At 49.9% G+C, this 17,986-nt stretch overlaps 4 protein-coding genes across 4 annotated transcripts; 3 read left to right on the plus strand and 1 right to left on the minus strand.

The window, feature by feature from the left end:
* Positions 1-564: 564 nt before the first annotated feature.
* Positions 565-1,795, plus strand: B0H65DRAFT_4324 (uncharacterized protein). Its single transcript, XM_062825002.1, has 3 exons — positions 565-851; positions 912-1,435; positions 1,492-1,795. The coding sequence occupies exons 1-3, from the start codon at positions 819-821 to the stop codon at positions 1,583-1,585; spliced, it is 651 nt and encodes a 216-aa protein (XP_062685594.1). The 5' UTR covers positions 565-818; the 3' UTR covers positions 1,586-1,795.
* A 1,294-nt stretch (positions 1,796-3,089) lies between these two features.
* On the plus strand, positions 3,090-6,926 carry B0H65DRAFT_4345 (sulfate transporter family-domain-containing protein). The gene is made up of 4 exons (XM_062825131.1): positions 3,090-3,579; positions 3,637-4,544; positions 4,603-5,149; positions 5,206-6,926. The coding sequence occupies exons 1-4, from the start codon at positions 3,333-3,335 to the stop codon at positions 6,855-6,857; spliced, it is 3,354 nt and encodes a 1,117-aa protein (XP_062685595.1). The 5' UTR covers positions 3,090-3,332; the 3' UTR covers positions 6,858-6,926.
* An 11-nt stretch (positions 6,927-6,937) lies between these two features.
* Positions 6,938-10,807, minus strand: B0H65DRAFT_504352 (uncharacterized protein; the record flags this gene model as incomplete). Its single annotated transcript, XM_062827906.1, is given in 11 exon segments — positions 6,938-6,965; positions 7,110-7,183; positions 7,265-7,465; positions 7,652-7,850; positions 7,974-8,580; positions 8,636-9,433; positions 9,959-10,074; positions 10,136-10,216; positions 10,287-10,315; positions 10,397-10,561; positions 10,571-10,807. Coding segments are annotated over 11 exon segments (2,535 nt in total).
* Positions 10,808-15,843: 5,036 nt separating this feature from the next.
* On the plus strand, positions 15,844-17,769 carry B0H65DRAFT_504353 (uncharacterized protein; the record flags this gene model as incomplete). Its single annotated transcript, XM_062827907.1, has 9 exons — positions 15,844-15,897; positions 15,942-15,984; positions 16,311-16,402; positions 16,482-16,568; positions 16,641-16,710; positions 16,804-16,911; positions 16,980-17,177; positions 17,246-17,284; positions 17,360-17,769. 9 exons carry the CDS (start codon positions 15,844-15,846, stop codon positions 17,767-17,769), a joined length of 1,101 nt encoding a protein of 366 aa, XP_062685597.1.
* Between the last annotated feature and the right edge of the window lie 217 nt (positions 17,770-17,986).

Below are 17,986 nucleotides of genomic sequence, written 5' to 3' on the forward strand. Positions count from 1 at the left end.
AAATTTGAATCTCTCGCGACTCTTTGTGGCTCCCGAGCTAACTCATACAAATCATAGTTGTTGTACCTTGCACAATCAAGCAGCTCATCTGAAGTTGGCATTTGGCAGCCCTACGGAGCCTTTCCTCCTCACCATCACCGATCATCCGGTGCGTTATTGTCGAGCTGGTTTCAGTAGGTTGCTGGTTCCAAGAGTTGATAGATTATCGAGGGTCTACTATGCAAATACAAGACTGTTTCCTCCAGCTGTTCAAGGCTTTGATGTCGCTTGATTTGTGAACGTAGTGAGGGTCTGTAGAATGCATGCAACATGCCCGAAGGGTCTTTGAATCCTCAAATGTACTTCGATGGACTGAGCTGTACTAAGAACTTTGGACATGAGGGCCATGACCTTTTGATTAGATGTTTTCCTTTCTGGATTATCTCAATTTATATTGCCGACGCCAGTAAAAAAGAATACATGACTGCATACGTGCCTTAAGACATGATGCAGCTGGTAAATGGAATGAATATTCTACATATGCATTCGTGCTCCGGGTTAGGGTTGTATATGGACTTTCAACGCCCACCCCTCGTTTAAGCGCATCTGATTGCTTCCACTTGGTGCTTGCCAAATCTCGTAGCGTCTATCCCCGCCGCCTAACAACGCTTGATGCTAGTGGCCATTGACGGTTTCACATCCAAACCTTGAACCTCACACGCCTTCTAACAAAACGACGCGACTTGAGACGCGTCAGCATATAGACACATAGTCAAATTCAACCAGCACACTTTTCAACTTCAAACTGTCCGAAAAGGCACTTGAGCCAACGCGAAATCATGCCCATGTACGGTGACTTGGGCAACAAACTGGTTTGTACAAGCTCACTGCGTCCTCCCTGGATACCGACACTATCCTAACACCATCACCAGGTCCAACATGCCAAGAGGACACAGAACTTGAGCCATCTTCCACCTTACCAGACCGAGCTTGTCCGCGCAGTGGCTCGAGAAATCCGGGATCTTGACAAGGACGTCGCCAGTTTACTCGAACCTTTTCAGGGGTCCTTTGATCCTTCCACGGAACAGGCTACCGCATGCACGCTGCTGGTCAACCACCTGTCTATGCGGAGGAATAAGCGCTGTCTGCTTGCGTATCATCGAACTCGAACAGACAAGCTCGAGGAGCTGGTGTGGAATGGAGCCGATATTCTCGATCTTGCCGGCCAGGCGACAGGAGTGCCCAAGGGCGTGACGGTTGGCAATGAGGGAAGCGGGACCACCAGCAGTCTTAGTCCCCAGGAAGAGGATTACTTTCGCCAGTTCGGAGATTTGTTGGCTCTATACAAAGGCCAATGGACAGATGTCGATCTCACAGGCAGTCTCGAACCCCCACGAGACCTCTTCATCGACGTTCGAGTATTGAAGGATGCGGGGGAGATCCAAACCGAATATGGGTAAGCTAGACCATATGATGGCATGCTGTTCCAGGCTAACTAACGTCTGTCTAAAGGGCGATCAATCTGACCAAGAACAGTCAGTTTTATGTCCGGCAAGGAGATGTGGAGCGTCTGATTGCGCAGGGATATCTGCAAAAGCTGGGTTGAATAATATCAGCCTGGCAGGTTTCGAGACCGAAGCTTGTTGCTGCAGACCAGCAATGGACCACCGCTATCGGCAGCGGTTGCGGACAGATCAAGCAAACCCAGACCATTGATGGCGTGGCGCCCCCAGGCCAGTACCGGAGCGAAAGTGACAGGCTCAACGAGGTTAACCGCAGGTTAAATGGAAGTACAGGCGATCCAGGAAGCCATATGCAATGGTCATTGATCAACAGCCAGACGCTTAAGGGAGCGCAGAGACCCAATTCAGAAGGGTAGCGCCGCATACAGAGCTGACGAGTCCTTGCACCACGATGACGGCAAAAGGTGTCTTCAACCAAATATTTCGAGTCTACATGGGGCATCGAGTTACCATTTCTCCTTCTCAATGGTTGGACCGTTGGTGAAGGACAAAGAAGTGCTTGCATGGACAAGGGGACCATGAGCCCACAACCAGGCGGTAGCTCAGCTTGTAGGGTGCGGGAAGGATGCGGGAAAGGTTACCTTGACGGCCAGACCTGGACCATTGATTCAGGAACCCCCACGGAATCGCCGCGGGGAACGACGGAGACGTCAAGGCTAGTAGAGAGTGACAGCAGCCAGCAAGGGGTTTCACATGGTCCATCAAATTTTTACCAACCAGTGGCCAAGTTTTTGGCATGGCAACACTGTGTTTGTGGCGGCCGAAAACACTCTTTCTCGTTGCTTTGTTGATGGCAGGTACTGAGAGGCAACCTACCTGAGCAAAGAGAGAAGAGACACTGAATAGTCCCCTCACAATGTCAAACTATAGCAACTGTTCAAGAGATAAGAATAGTAATAGCGGTATGTAAACTTTTGACAGTCTTTGCCATGTGCTCGCTGTCAGTCTGACACGTGGAGCAAGATTGACAGTTGCTGGGGTGTAGGTACGTACCTCTAGTAGTGTTCAATTACATACCAAAGAGAAACCAATTCGCACTGGGGAGGCTCTTTGAGTGGTGGAACATGGATTACATCATGCAGATTTTCCAACGGCCTCAACCCCACCACGCCCAGCCTAAAACAACTGGAACCAGTCCAGACCATCCAGCAACTGCTAGTATCATCGGCTTCATGGCCGTACCAGTTCTTGTTCAGTCCTCCTCCGGCGCTACGACAGACGCTACGACGCTGCGACGCTACGACGGGACAGCCGGATGCAACATGGCGCGGTCGGTGCTTGCCGTGTTGCTGGACTTCAACTGACAACGCAAGATTGCTCCATAGAATTTTGCTTCTTATCATCTGCCTGCACTCCTCGAATCGCCTCCAGCTGAGGACGAACCTTCTACGATAGCTCGGCCTTTTTCACTTTTATTATCCTGTATATTTATCACGTTTTCTTTCCTTCGCGGACACCTACATGGCTACATCAGAGGAGGTGCTGTATTTTCTGTACATATCTTGAACCTTTTTTACTTTCCTTCCCGTCGGTCCTCCCGCTCTCCAGTCACATTGCTTGCCGCATTGACGTGCTTTCTTACGTATCGCTTCCGCATCACATCATCCTGCTCAGTCTACATAGCAGTTCAGCTGGCAGGCAAGCATTAACAGTCAGTGACTGCATCTTGCACCTCCCTCATCTGTCACCCCGGAATTTTCGAAACGACCGACGGCTACTCAACTGCCCTTGCCCCTCTGGCAAACCTGGCATACCTGCCTACCTGGCACCGACCCATCGCATACCTATACCGGTAGCACCCTGTAGGGTGTTGCGTCTTTACGACCTCCCATGTCGTCTCCAGCTGCTGGCTTCTCCTCGTGGAGGAGATCTCCCAGACCGTCTTCCTCCGTTTCGCAGTATGCTTCGGCCCAGGAGGAAATAGAGTCTTCGAGTTCCTCCACAATCATCCCAACTAGGTCCGCCCAGGAGCCCTCCAACAATGAGACCCATCAGCTATATTCAACTTCGGTGAATTCAGTTGCCCACCGCGAACCCTTGAGGTCCTTTATTCATGGCTCGGTCCGTGACAATCTAGGTATGACTAGAACTACCCTTCTTGGTTGATACACAACTGACATTCATCTCTTCACAGCTCCTCTAGACAGTTACCAATACGCACAATCCGTCCGCCAGGATACTGCCGAGCTAGCCAACTATTTTCTTTCCGACCCAAAAGACGGACAGAGCCCAGCGTTTCTTAACCGAAGACGATCCTCCGTCTCAGTCCTCGACCGCACAGCTCAGGGCCCAGATACCCAAGGTGCCGAGGAGGGTAATGGTAGGCGCCAGGACACCATAAACGAAGTGTCTGAGCCTCCGTCGCCAGAGGAAACCGATGTCGAATCAACAGCCGAGGGACCATCAATGCTCACCACAATGCTGAGGAGATCACCGCCAACTACAACATATATGCCGGCTTCAAATAACGATGAGTCGCAGGAGGAAGACGAGTCATGGGGAAATGGTGAAAGTAGCAGGAGAGGCTCATGGAAACATCCGGTACCAGTCCAACCCTCAACCGAACGGCAGGCAGAGGCGGCCGATACTTCAGACGAGCACGCGCCGTTGCTTCGGACCACATCTCGCGAGGCTCGGCATAGCTATGGTATGGCCAACGGCTCCAGCCACGATGCTGATATCGAAGACCAAAAGAGTCCGAGAAGGCGATGGACGACAAGACTTGCCGATTCCGCGAGGGATAGAAGAGATCGCATTACCAGCATCGCCAAGGTAGCAGCAAACCCAAAGCGCTGGGATCGTCATGCTCTATGGGAGAATGTCATCGTTGCGCCTGTCACATGTTTACCAGCCGTCATTGTCGGACTCTTGTTGAACATCCTTGATGCGCTTTCGTACGGCATGATTCTGTTCCCATTGGGAAGTCCCATCTTTTCAAACTTGGGATCCGCTGGTATCTCGATTTTTTACGTCAGCACAATTATATCACAGTTGACATTCTCCTTTGGGAGCGTGTTCAAGGGTGGTGTTGGGTCCGAACTGGTGAGTACTTTCGTTCCTGATTTCCTTGAACTGTCCATTGATACTAACAACATTAAAGATCGAAGTTGTGCCCTTTTTCCACAGTATGGCTGGTACCATTACCGAAATTGTCGGCGAAGATGACCCGGAAGCTGTTATCGCAACGACCATCACATCCTACGCGCTGAGCTCGATGCTCACGGGCACTGTTTTCTACCTTATGGGCAAGTTCAAGTTTGGCTATCTCGTGGGTTTCATCCCGCGTCATATCCTGATAGGCTGCATCGGTGGTGTCGGTTGGTTCTTGATCGCCACGGGGTTCGAGGTGACGGCTCGCATGGATGGCAGTCTCAACTATGATCTCGACACCCTGAAGCGACTCATCCAGCCAGACACTATCCCACTATGGACGATACCTCTCGGTTTGGCGATCATTCTGTTCTACGGCCATAAGAAGATCACGTCCAAGTATTTCCTTCCCCTTTATATCCTCACCATTCCTGCCTTGTTCTACATGGTATCGTTCATACTGGGTGGCCCCGACCAAGACTCTCTGCAAAAACATGGCTGGGTGTTTGAGGGACCTCCACCCGGTGAGCCATGGTGGTATTTCTACACTTTATACAGTAAGCATTCTAGCTGATCCGTGACAGACAAGAACATGACTGACTTCTATTTGCAGAGTTCCACAAGGTCGATTGGAGTGCCATTGTGCAGTGTATCCCCGCAATGTTTGCTCTGACCTTCTTCGGCATCTTACATGTGCCCATCAATGTCCCAGCATTAGCACAAAATATCGGCGAAGACCATGCCGACCTCGATCATGAGCTCAAGCTACACGGCTACTCAAACTTCCTGTCAGGGTGCTTTGGCAGCATCCAAAACTACTTGGTTTATGCCAACAGCGTCTTTTTCATGCGCTCTGGTGGAAACACTCGACTGGCGGGTATGATGCTTGCTGCTCTTACTTTCCTCGTGATGATGATCGGCCCTTCCCTGATTGGTTTTATACCGGTCATGATGGTTGGAGTGCTCATCTTCGACCTTGGCTTTGAGCTGCTTATCGAGGCGGTTTGGCAACCAAGGAAAAAGCTGAAGTGGCTTGAATACATGACTGTGCTTGTCATTGTCGTGGTCATGGGCACCTATGACTTCGTCATTGGTATCGGAGTTGGCATTCTTTGCGCATTCGCCGCTCTTATTATCCAAACATCCAGAGTCTCGGCCGTCAGAGCGGTGTACTCCGGAGAGGTCGTGGGATCGACTGTAAGGAGAAACCCAACTCAACAACATTACCTCAGAGATGTTGGAAAGCAAATCAACATCATTAAGCTTGCCGGTTATCTCTTCTTCGGAACAATTGTGAGCGTGGAGGAAAAGATCAGGGCTATGATCTCTGATGAGGAGTTCAACAATCGCCCGATTCAGTTCCTCATCATCGATCTGTGGCTGGTCAACGGCGTCGACTACTCCGCCGGTGAGGTGTTTAACACTATCAGCCGCCTGCTCAACCACAAGGGCATCGAGCTAATTATCAGCGGTGTCGACACCGAACAAGAGCTGGGTCGACACCTAAGAGCGGCCGGTCTCGGTGAAGATGGGATTGACGTCAAGCTTCTCCCTGAGCTCAACTCGGCCTTGGAATATTGTGAGAACGAGCTTCTCAAGACGTTTTATGCCAGTCAAGAAGCAGCTCGTCTTTCGCGGACAGCAGATTCTGTACCTTCAAGCAGCTTGCAGGTGCCCTCTGCCCAAGCATCCTCTCTACAGCCTCAACTAGACCCCCTAGGATCTTCTCCCCGTCGCAGCCACCTCCAGGTGGCAGCTCGCCATGCGCTCAACCAGCAAGCTGAGCAGCAACGAGTGTCAACCAGGTGGCAGAGCTTTAAGGAGCCGCTACGGCTGATGCTGCAAATCTTCCAGGACGTCAGCGACAAAAATGAGGATTTCTGGTTCCGCGCCGTGGGTTACTTCAAAAGGCTTCAGTATCCCGCCGGAACTGTTATTTTCCGGCGCGGGGAGAAGGCGGAAGGATTTTACCTGCTCGAGCAAGGAATGCTCAGAGCCGAGTACGACCTGCCGCAGGGCTGGCTTTGTGAAAGCATCGTGGCGGGAACAACGTGCGGAGAGTTGCCTTTCTTCTCGGAGACGACGAGAACAGCGACGTGTGTGGTCGAGCACGACTGTGTGCTCTGGATGATGGATAAGGAAGGGTGGGAGAAGCTGCAGAAGGAGCAGCCGGATGTGGCGAGGGAGTTGTTGAGGATGGTGTTGAAATTGACTAGCGAGCGGATGAACGTGATCACGAGCTATACGCTTACTATGGCTGGTTGATTATGCTTTTGTTTTTTCAGACGAGTATATATCATGTAGATCGTTACATACCTCTAGCGAATATCATCTACCGTATATGTTCAGCAAGTAGAAACGGCATCATATTCTCTCTGACGAACGAAACATAGCCTAACCAGCTAGCTATATCCCTTCTTCCCTGACTTCCCCCATTCACTCCTTCCTCCACTCAGCCAAGGTTGATACTGCGGGGGAGGCGGACGGCTATCTATATGAACATCCAACTGATCATACCCTCTCCCTTCCATTTCCGTCCTCCTAGAGGTGTTCTCAGGGGTATTATTCCTCCTCTTATTCGTAGAGGTATCCTCCATCATCAAGACCTTCGTCTTCATCTTCCGCCCCTCCTGTTGCTCCTGGGTTTCCATTTTCGAGGCCCCCTTATCCACCTCCCGCGGATTCCGTAGCTCAACAACACTCGACGCCAACTCCCTCGGCCGCGATTTACCAGAAGTAAACATCCCCCAGAACCTCTCCCACGGTCCCATCGTCTCCCTCGAAAACTCCTCCATCCATTCTCGAGGAAACCAACCTTCTTTCTTTCCACTTCCACCCCAGCTAGTTCCTTCCCAGGACATGGAAGAAGCGCTCTGGTAGGAGGAAGCGGGAGCGGCTTGGGTCTGGGTCTGGGTCTGGGTCCGGGCAGATGAAGATGGGATTATGGATGCCTTAACGGGACCTCTAGTACCTCTAGTAAAGGAGAATCCTTGAGCAGTTGTTGAGTTAGGGTGGTGAGACCATGTACCTGCCTTCGGTACTGGTACTGATACTGGTACCGTGTCTGTTTCTGGCAAGGAAGTGGAAGGTATAGTTCTACTTGTACATTGTTTAGGTGCCCCTGCAGGAGGGGCAGGAGGGACCGGACGTGGAACCACACGAAGATGCACGATGGGATCATCCCCTTCTACCAAATCCGCCAAGTGACAGAGTTCCTTGGATGACTCGATCAGTTGAACGTGTTTTTTGTAGATTGGTCTGATGTCTTGTAGGAAGGGAAGCAGGAATCAGTGTTCGAAGAGGGAAGCGCAAAGTAATCTTTTGATTCGCTTTTCGTGGTGCCAATGTAGGCGATCTGAAGGGGTGCATTTGCAGACTAACTTGTCGTCGTACTCACTGGGGGTGAACTGGTCATTAGTACAGCCGCAGTCTCGGTTGAGGAGCTCAATGCCTTCGGGCATGGAGACGAGGAAGTCTATGAAGCGGGGATGGATGGGGACGAGGGCGCGGTTGGCGAAGGGGAGGAGGTCGGCATAGTCATTCCGCTCGTATTCAGTCTTGTCCTTCCCTGACTTTGAGCTTTTTGGAGGCGAGACTTGGTGTTGAGGTTCCATATCCTTCAGCACGACGAAGGGATATAGGTCCTTGTTGAGTTTGTTGGCTGTTAATTGGCAATTTTGCCAGAGGCGGTCAACTGTCTCTGTTGAGGGGTAGAGAGGCAATTTGTTTCCCTCAGCTAGAACAACTTCGAGGAGGGATAGGGGCCGATTTTTCAATCGGACCGAGGTGAAACGATGGGAGTGGTTGTGGGCGAGGATAAGGTTGAGATAGTATGAGATATTGCGGGAGTCGCTGAGTTGGTTGACCCAACAGATTTGAGAAAGCATGGAGCTGTAGAGCCTGAATGCTCTTGGCAGATGGGCGTCAGCATCAGTTCTGTCCCGGTCCAGAAGGGCATCATGGTCGTGAAGTTTTCCGAGTTCCAAATCTTGATCGCAAAGATCATTTTTGGTTTTCATAGCATGGAAAACATGAGGACTAACAAGAGGGCGCTTCTTCTCCATCTTCATCAAATTTGGTCTGGGGATGACGATCCAAAGCGTCTTGTAACACTTGGTAACATCCGTTGGCTTCCCTCACAATTTCTTCCACCGTCTCTTCCATTCTCTTTTGGCGCCATTTCGGGGTCTTCGTGCTGTAACCTTTCTCCAACATACCAAACCTGTGGCGGCAGATAAGTTTCATGTCGTTGCCGTTGATGTCCTGGACACGAAGCATCGGGGCTTCCACGCCAACTGTCACGACTGACCCAGATTTCATGACTTTGCGAGGTAGATGGAAGTCGTGGAAGTCTTTTTCCGGTCTGCTCGCTACGATGGTTTTGATCGAATTCGTTACGGGCATGGCAGCTGTATTACCCTCGATCTGTTCTCTGTCTTTGACTTTGTGCCAAGGCTGGATGTTGCGAACTTTGTCAATGAACTCCGTAAAATGGAAATAGTCCGCGTTGTTATCCTCCCAGGTCTGCGTTCTGAAACCTGATGGTCCGTCCAGAAATATGTAAACCGGTCTGAACGAGTCCAACCCGGTCAACGCCGCAATGAAGTATTCCTCCAGCCACCTGGTTGACCAATGCGAGTTTTCCATGGGAATGAAGTTGTCTTTCCATGCCTCTCGAGGGATGTAACTGGGTAAAGGAACATCCACATCGCTCATGCCCAGTAGTTTGTACCACCTTTGCATGAAGATAATATCAAGCATCAATGGCTCTTGCTCGAAGAGTTGGAGAAGCAGATCGTTGAGCATGTACCGATGGGTGGTGTAGAACGGATCTTGTCGGTCTTGGTAAAAGTAAAAGAGTACAATTGGGTTCCGATCTCCTGGATTTCTGATGGGCTTGAGAATAGAACGGTTTTGAAGAACCGTATCAACGATCAGCCTCATCAAAACGCTTTTACCGACACCAGGATGGCCAGAAATCCAGAAAAGATTTCCCTGGGCTGTGGCGTTTTCTGTGCTGTTCTCCGGCATAGCTTGAAGCCAGTCTATGAAGACCCTACGTCCATCCTCCGGTTCGGTGCTTCCATCACCGTCAGTTGCCAGTATCCATCGAAGCGCGCCAGTCTTCATACTGGGCTTCCGAATGCGCTGATACCGACCGCCTCGCTTGAAGCTGAGCTTCAAACTGTTCATAATATGAGATCGAAGAACGCCAATTGGAGGCCGGTACAGATAACTCTCCCTAAAGTCCCAAAATTTGTCATTGTATCTGGGACAGGCCATCGGGATATGAGGCAGTAGTCCATGTAGTGTCTCGGGCAAAAGGTTGAGGATCTTGTTCGGCTCAAGTCTTCGTCCAGCCTCACCGTCATCGCGAAGAGCGACTACCAGGTTACACACGTTTTGTTCGATTTTCTCATGAGGCAGGTAACCAGAGGCAAAGTGGCTGCAGTTGCAAAGAAAAGCTGCTTCTTGTTCGGAACTGTACGGTGACGAAGTGTATCAGCATGATATCCGTGCATATCGTAACCATGGATACGTACCATAGTGTTCGGAGAAAGCTGGGCTCCAGGATCTCCTTTAGTATTTTGTGCAATTTTTGCAGTTTCGGCTTCGTCTCGTGTCTAAGTGCCGAGAGAAGGGGTTCCAAGGTCAGTATCTTGCAGCGAGGAAAGAAGATTGGTGTTGCCTTACGAATCCGGGTTCCTGGTTCTTATCAAAGACTACATGCTGTATTAGACGCCTGGTCATAGCTGTCGCTCGTCTCATAACAAGAGGGTTGCGGTGCACTATCCAGTACTTACCTCGTACGCATCCCGTAGCACCATCGAGTATGCTAGTATTTTGCTATGCAACACTTGTATTGACGCTACTTTTGGCATGGCCTCGTAGACCTTTTGTAGATGGCAAAGAAGGAGATACTCGCACATCGTATCAAAGAAGTTGTGGTATTTGGCTGCGGTTTCATCCTAGGATACTAGGTATGGCTGGAGTTCATCGAACATCTGGACGGTATAGGCCACCTTGGTGATCAACTGAAGGGCTGCAAATGCGTCCATTCTCACGGAGTCGCCAGACTCAGGACGGACATTCATATAGAGATCCGTCCAGTCACCCATAACATGGCCGGTACGATATGGGGAATAATAATCTGCCATCTCCGTTCGTTCGGGTGGATTTTCCGCTGGCGCGATGATATTGGCTCGGGCAGGCATCGTGGTAGGAGGCAAGGCGTTGCCAGACTGGAAAACGTTCGTTCGTGAGAGCGACGAATTCGAGCTTGGGCTTCTGTTCTTAGTGGATGTCCGAGTCAAATCTGGTAGATACGCATGGAAAGGAACTGACCTGCCTCCCAGTCCCTGCTTTCCATGACTGGAATGGGACACTGACCTGGGCGGCTATCCCATAATGATCACGCTCACATTTGTTCTGTGCCAGGCGTGAGTCTTTGTCTCCCGTCGAGAAAGGCAAACCAACACCAACGAAGACCAACATGGAAGAACCAACGCGACCGAATGACCAACCTTTAGAATTGAGCACCTGCTGAAAGAAATCACGGAATCGTTTCCTGCGCGCCTTCCGTTATTTTCGATCTTGCCAGTTCTGAGTGTCGGAGATCATTCCTTTCCCTTGTGGCCATAACGCACACCAAAGTCTGAGCAACCTCGCAGTCCCGTCGATCACTGCAAACGAAGTCAATGGCACTTGTTTCATGTGGATTCAAGTCATGAACTTGATTGAAGAAATGATAGAAGACGAGTGATGCAAGCCTCACAAACAACCTCGGAAAGAGCACAGTGTCTAACCCTAACCCTAACCCTGTTGACGATCCGTTGTATACAATTGATGCGATGAACCATGATGAGCCCACAGTTCACCGACAAGGATATCTATCACTTGCACAAATGAAAGACGCTAAGCAATGCCAAGATCTCGTGATAGCTTCAACATCATCAGCTTTATGTAACCCACGGAAGAAATATTGCACGTAGTGGCTCATCGCCTCACCAAACAAACCCAACCAGAAAAAGTGCAAAAAAAGAGGACAAGAGCAGGGATCGAACGGCTGACGTCACGATGTAGTGGAAGGGAGTAGAAGAGCCCTATTTGCGTAGCCGGAAGACGCCACCATAGCCGTTACTTCCACTGGAGTGGTCCCCGTTCCTTAGGGCTCATAGGGAGCATTTAAGTATCGCTAGGCCCTAGTACTGCGAGGGTTCCATGTGGCCTGTAGTGCGCAACTACCACGCAGCTCAGCGCACCACACCGCTCGACCACACTGCCATTCTTGTTAAGTGTTGAATACCTGTCAACTTGAGGTCCTTTATGAACCCCCATTTGAGGTCCCGGTCATTTTGGGTGCATGCGACCACTTCCCACTTCTCACTTCCCACTTCCCACTCACCATGCATCATCCTCTCCGCTTTCAACGAGAAAGGTATGTGGGAAGGAAAAAACAGTCGGGCAGGTAAGATACGGAATCAACAAAGATCATTTGCATCGTACGTCTGTTTCCACTAAGTGCAGGACACTGGTTTCCCTCAAGTCGACCAAGTTCTTGACGTTGCCTGTTGGCGATGTTGGCGGTTGGCGGTTGGCACCGGTGCGACCTGAAAACAACATGCCGTCAAGTACCCCCCTGAACCAACGAACTTACATGCCATTGCCATTACAAAGAGACCTCAACTGCCGACCAACTTCCACTTCTTTCTTTCTCAGTGCACAAACAATATCATACAACCGCAATTTGGATGTCAACAGTAGTCAAATAGAAGCGAAAGTTCAGGACATCCAGGTTTTCCCTGGGACCTTGACAACAAATTGAAGCCGTTTCGAAATCGCAAAGAAATAAAAAGGAATACAAAGACCAGAAAGACCGATCTGCTGCGATGGGGAAACCTCATCCAAAGGCCATATCTCATCATCTCATGTTAGACTCCAGTCATATCCAAACTCACCCTCCCTAATCCATGCTGAAACTGGTGTGATCTGGGAGGGCATCTTCGCTACTTATTTTACTACAGCATTCATGGGTTCCTTACCCGAGATACCTGGCTGCCTTGGCATCCGGAGGCCGGCACAGAGTCTTCTTCGCCAGGGGCAGTTTACATGTATGTATGTATGTATGTATGTATGTATGTATGTATGTAATGATGCTGAAAACTGGAACAACGGGACTACAACATCGGTTGGCTCGATACCTTGAGCGATACTCCTATGTATCATCAATATGCCATCCTGGGCTTACAAAACAGTTCTTTGCATATTTTCTTCTGCCCTTTGTTCCGTCTCCCACTTATCCATTAGTACCTTACTCATTCGTTGAAGTCTAATCTCAGGATATTATGTCTTGTTCCGACGAAACGACGCTGAGACTGTCTGGTGATGCCCATGTCGCTAAGGGGAAAACATGTTCCCTGAAATCTCGCCGACAGATGACAATATCTGGTATTTCGAAAATCGCGACCAGACCAAAACCAAGAGACTTCCCAAACCCAGAAAGACCAATATCTGGCGCTGAAGTGGCCCCCTCATAAAAATGCCATCCATATATCATCTTATGTTAGACTCATATCCAAACACAACCCCCCTGATCCATGCTGAAGCTGGAGTAATCTGGGAGAACATCTTCTTATTTAACACCATCATCTACCTGTATAAATACCTGACCCAAAATAGCTGTCCTGGCATTCAGAGGCCGGGTCTGCTTTCCCAATCCGATGTTGTAGGCAATGATGCTGAAAATAGGCACAATGGGGACCCGGTGTCGGCTGGTTCGGGGTGGTTTGAAGGACACTCGCCTAGAATGGTATGCAGCACATGTTGCAGTGAGCTCACAACCAGTTCTTTGTTTTGTTTTCTGCTTTTGCTTCATTCGGGCGTAGTTTGAAGTATGATCGGGATAGGTAGTGATGCTTTAACGAAAGATTAGAGGAAAAGGGAAAGACGTCGACGCCGAGCGTAGATGCCCGCGCAGTCTAGAAGGAACCATCCCATGTCAAGGTAGACAGATGATTCCTACCAATATAAGCTGTTCTTGTTCACCCAACAAGCACATACGACCATAGATGGTAGAAAAGTCGTGATCCCGTCCGCTCTCCCATAGTTGTCTGGTGTGTTTGCCTGGCAGTGCTGCGTCGATTCTTTTGGAATGAATTCCGATAACATTGAGAAGAGGAAGGAAGCAGCTTACCCTGACGACGGATATACAGCTGGAGTTCACCCTGTCGCAAGAACGGCGCTAACAATCAAACCAGCATTGAACTGTAAGGATCATCGCGGTTATATCAGTTTTGACGTAGGTAATATCGGTTTTGACGTAGGTAATATCAGTTTTGACGTAGGTACAATTTGACCGAGGCGAATAAAGCGATTGACCGACTGTTACCGCCGGGTTTAAATGCCGGGAATTAGCTCTGGTCAGATTAGCCGAGACCTTACGTAAGACGCGACCTGGATAATCCGACTGTGTTCGATTCCAATCCGACTGTGTTCGATTCCAATCCGACTGTGTTCGATTCCAATCCGACTGTCTGGAGCCTGTCCGACCAATGGCAGAGTCATGTTTGCTCTGCGCTTCTTCGTCGGGCCACCCAAGAACTTGGGGTTAAGGTTAGTTCTGGGGGTGCAGGGGGCCGGTGGGAGGTCCCCGCGTAAGAATATATCTTTTGCGTTGCGAAGGAGTGTTCATTTGGACGTTTTTTTGGCGATGTTCGAATGCGCATTTGGGTGATGACATTTGGCGATAGTTGCGCGGGCGAAGACGATGCCAAGCTTTGGGGTCTTGGCTGTCTCTGCCCGCGAATTTGTATGGCCCTATATAGTCGGCTTGAATGGGACACAGTCGGATTATCCGGCCGGTGACTAGCTCCCTTAACCCGAGAGACTGGAACCAGTCCTCGTAGGGTAGCCAATCAAATGCCCAAGTAGCATTAATAACGCAATCGGTAGCGCGCAAGGGTGAACTCTTCCAAACTTCCCTTATGTTTCCCATCTACAATAACACAACCCACAAATGAGCAGAAACTCTCGTTCTTTTTCGAGCAACATTTCGAGGCTATCTTGCATCTTCATTTTTGCTTTGATCGTTCTACGACGAAAATGTCATCTTCGAAAAGTCTTCGCCTTCGGGACTTGATTTTCTTGATGACTTCCGCTTGACTTTCTGGCCCATGTCACAGGCAGGAGGGCATTGCGGGTCTGTTTGGTGCGGTACAAGAAATTGGACTTTCGGAGCTGGTTAACTTGCGCCCTACCGAGTTCGCAATAATAAAGCTTATACAGGCAGATCCCGACATCCTAGCTCGGGGGTTTAACGACCTTTGCTTTTAGCTTCTTGCGTTGAAGAATTCGTTTTGGCCGTTGAACAACAACTTCCAGAACGGGTCAGTGTTGCGTGACAGTGGGCTCGCTCGCTGTATGTCGGCATTAAGGAAGGAAGAACTCGATCGATCTTCCCCGGCACGGGTTCCGCTTCCGCGGTCACGTCTCTACAACCTAACCCTTGCCAGGAACGGTGCACAGCGACACAAGTTCTTCACATCATTGCCAGGTCAGGAATGGCGAGATCGACTACACATCAGCGGGGCGCATTAACGGTTTAACGAAGCCCACTAGCGCGAGGGTATTCGAAAGAACTTTGACGAATTCTCACTGCGGGTTCAGGCGTTGGAATTTCACCTCCTCGAGCATATACAGCCAATACTGGAGATGACTCGTCTGGGCTGTCCTTAGTAGAAACCAAGAGTGCAGCACTATACTTTGCTCTTTGACTAAGGTATAAATGTCCAGCTCTCTCGCGCCGGGTATTATCCGTACAGATGTAATCAGTGCTAGCGAAGGCTGAACAGTCCCCAAGCGAGCGAAGTGGCACTAGTCCCCGCCCCCCTCCCCCTCCTGATCGTGATCGTTGAGTTTTGTTCATACGCGTAATTTCTCCTAATATCCGCATGGGGGAACTATGCCTTAACTAGTACCAACCTAGCTCCCTTAAGCCTTATGTTGTTCGCTTGCGGAAGCAAGTTGGTGGTCCAGACATTGAGATCGAAGCTGTCTGACACACTCTAATCTTGGCATTGCCACCTCCGGAACAGATTCAGGGGCGAGGAGAGTGTAGATAGAGGTCAAGTTTACAAAGAGGGTGGTGTCCGTGCGAAAATACACATGCTCGTCCAGCACTCTTGTTTCGTCTTACTCATCACCTCAGATCCGTTTACCGTGAGAATCGGGAGAATCACACAACGTACTCAATATGGTGCTCTATGCGGACCGCGGACCGAACGTAGCCGCGGCTGTCATCACGATGGTGAGTCCAAGGTCCTCTTCCATTCCCACGGCGCTATTGTCAAGTTTATGTTGTCGCTTCGTATCACTGGGCTAACATTGTCTTATAGTAAGTCAGAACAGATCATTGTCTCTTGCTCCCGCAGTATCTATCTTCTGGATACCTACCCTCCCCTTCCTTGCGTTGGACGCCCATATCATCAGCGTCACTTTTCCCCCAAGATCTTCCTGCCATCCGTATCCGGCAACATCTTTTCTAGGAGCATACCACGTTTGTGGATTCGAGCATGCTTACCTAACTTTGGTTTATCAGATGTTGTATCGGCTACATCACCTACTTTCTCCGAGTCTACACCCGACTACGATACGCACCATGGGGTAGAGAGGACTGGTTCATGACGGCGGCACTGCCCGCTTTTACCGTGCTTTCAATAGGATGTATTGCCTGCGGCTTCACTGGTATTGGCGCCACAAATGCAACCCTGGCACTGCCGGAAAACCAAAAGTACCGGGAGATAGGACTATTCGTGAGTGAACCCCCTAACGACACCGTTCCTGACTCGGAGGGAGGGTAGGCGGCTGACTACGAGATGTGGGAGAGATTAGTGGTTCTTCATATTTGAGGTTTTTTACTGCGTCAACATCATTCCTGTCAAGCTATCCATTAGTCTGGCGCTCATTCGAATCGCCGAGGTATGTTCGTCTCATACAATTTGTCGTCTCGGCTGCTCCATCGTCGAGATACTAACGAGATGACCTCAACAGAACCGAAAAGGTTATATTTACGTGCAATACGGTATCATGACCATGTTCACCATTATGAACATGATTGCGGGTTAGTAGTACTTGTAGCCCTTTCCAGTGTCGGCCATTATACTTGAGATCGATGGATTTGGCTGACACTTGTGCGATACTCGTTTCATTATAGGCTTCTACATCATCTTCCAATGCAATCCGGTCAGCGCGGCCTGGGATACAGATGCCCTACAGGATGGAGCGAAGTGTAACCCGGCGGAGTACATGGCGGACATTTACTGTAAGTCGCGTGATAAAAAGACAGAGACTGGATATGGATTCCATACTTACCACAGACACGTTCACCAGATGCCACAACTGCGGTCAATATCTTCACAGATTGGGCCACTGCTTTTATGCCTATCCCGCTGCTCTGGAACGTTCAGCTGAGCCGAAACACCAAGATTTCTGTTATATGCGTGCTGGGCCTAGGCTTCTTTGCCTCCATATCGGCCTGTGTCCGGCTCAAATATACCGTCAATCTCACAGCCCAAGATGACTACCTCTGTATGTTCCGTTGAAGTGGATACTTCCCACACTACAAGAACATACTAACAGTTGATTCATCACATCAGATGCACTTGCCGATATTGTGATTTGGGGTTATGCCGAGAGTATGATCCTACCTACCTATGATTCCGTCAGTTTTCTTCTGTACATAATGCTAACTTTGTATGTCTTCCGTCCAGACGGCATGGGACTCATTGTAGGCTGCACGATGACACTGCGCCCACTCCTTCGCGAGATTTTGCACTTGGGCGGCGACACGTCCCACAAACAGAGCAATGGCACAAGCGGTGGCCGCTACGGTTTCGGCACCAACTACGCGCAGCGCCGCACCAACCAACATATTACTATCGATGACGACGACGGCGCGCAGCCTAGCGAGAGTAGGGAACATGTGTCCTCCTCAGACACGTACGGAAACGGCATAACCTTGACGCAGATCTCCTGCACAGGGAGAGGACACCAAGAAGAAGACTTCTCCAGCCATAGCTTCGATACGGAGAGTCAAAAGAAGATACTGATTGGGGATGATGATGGTGCAGCTGGAGGCATCATGGTAACCCGAGATTTCAAGCTGTTCCGCAATGATTAGGATAGAAGGAAGTAATGGGCGTGGAGGACGGCAGGCTGCCTTATATGGGAAGGTTTGAGTGGGCTACGGATTGACGCGTACATGTGAATTTGTTTTGTAGAGGTACTGCTGCGAGGCACAATGTCGATAGAGATATCTTGGGTCCAGTTTGAGTGGAAATACCAATCCTTTTCTTCTCTCCAAGCTTGATTCAACGAAAGAAGAGCTTTAAACCGTC

Source organism: Neurospora tetraspora (assembly GCF_033439725.1).
Source record: "Neurospora tetraspora strain CBS 560.94 chromosome Unknown B0H65scaffold_1, whole genome shotgun sequence".
In the NCBI taxonomy this organism is placed as follows: domain Eukaryota; kingdom Fungi; phylum Ascomycota; class Sordariomycetes; order Sordariales; family Sordariaceae; genus Neurospora; species Neurospora tetraspora.

Bases quoted from the DNA above. Each gene is read 5' to 3' on its own strand.
- B0H65DRAFT_4324 (XM_062825002.1), top strand. From the start codon at position 819: ATGCCCATGTACGGTGACTTGGGCAACAAACTG. The intron at 852-911 runs GTTTGTACAAGC...CACCATCACCAG, and splicing joins GTGACTTGGGCAACAAACTG to GTCCAACATGCCAAGAGGAC. The intron at 1,436-1,491 runs GTAAGCTAGACC...GTCTGTCTAAAG, and splicing joins GAGATCCAAACCGAATATGG to GGCGATCAATCTGACCAAGA.
- B0H65DRAFT_4345 (XM_062825131.1), top strand. From the start codon at position 3,333: ATGTCGTCTCCAGCTGCTGGCTTCTCCTCGTGGAGGAGATCTCCCAGA. The intron at 4,545-4,602 runs GTGAGTACTTTC...ACAACATTAAAG, and splicing joins GTGGTGTTGGGTCCGAACTG to ATCGAAGTTGTGCCCTTTTT. The intron at 5,150-5,205 runs GTAAGCATTCTA...TTCTATTTGCAG, and splicing joins GTATTTCTACACTTTATACA to AGTTCCACAAGGTCGATTGG.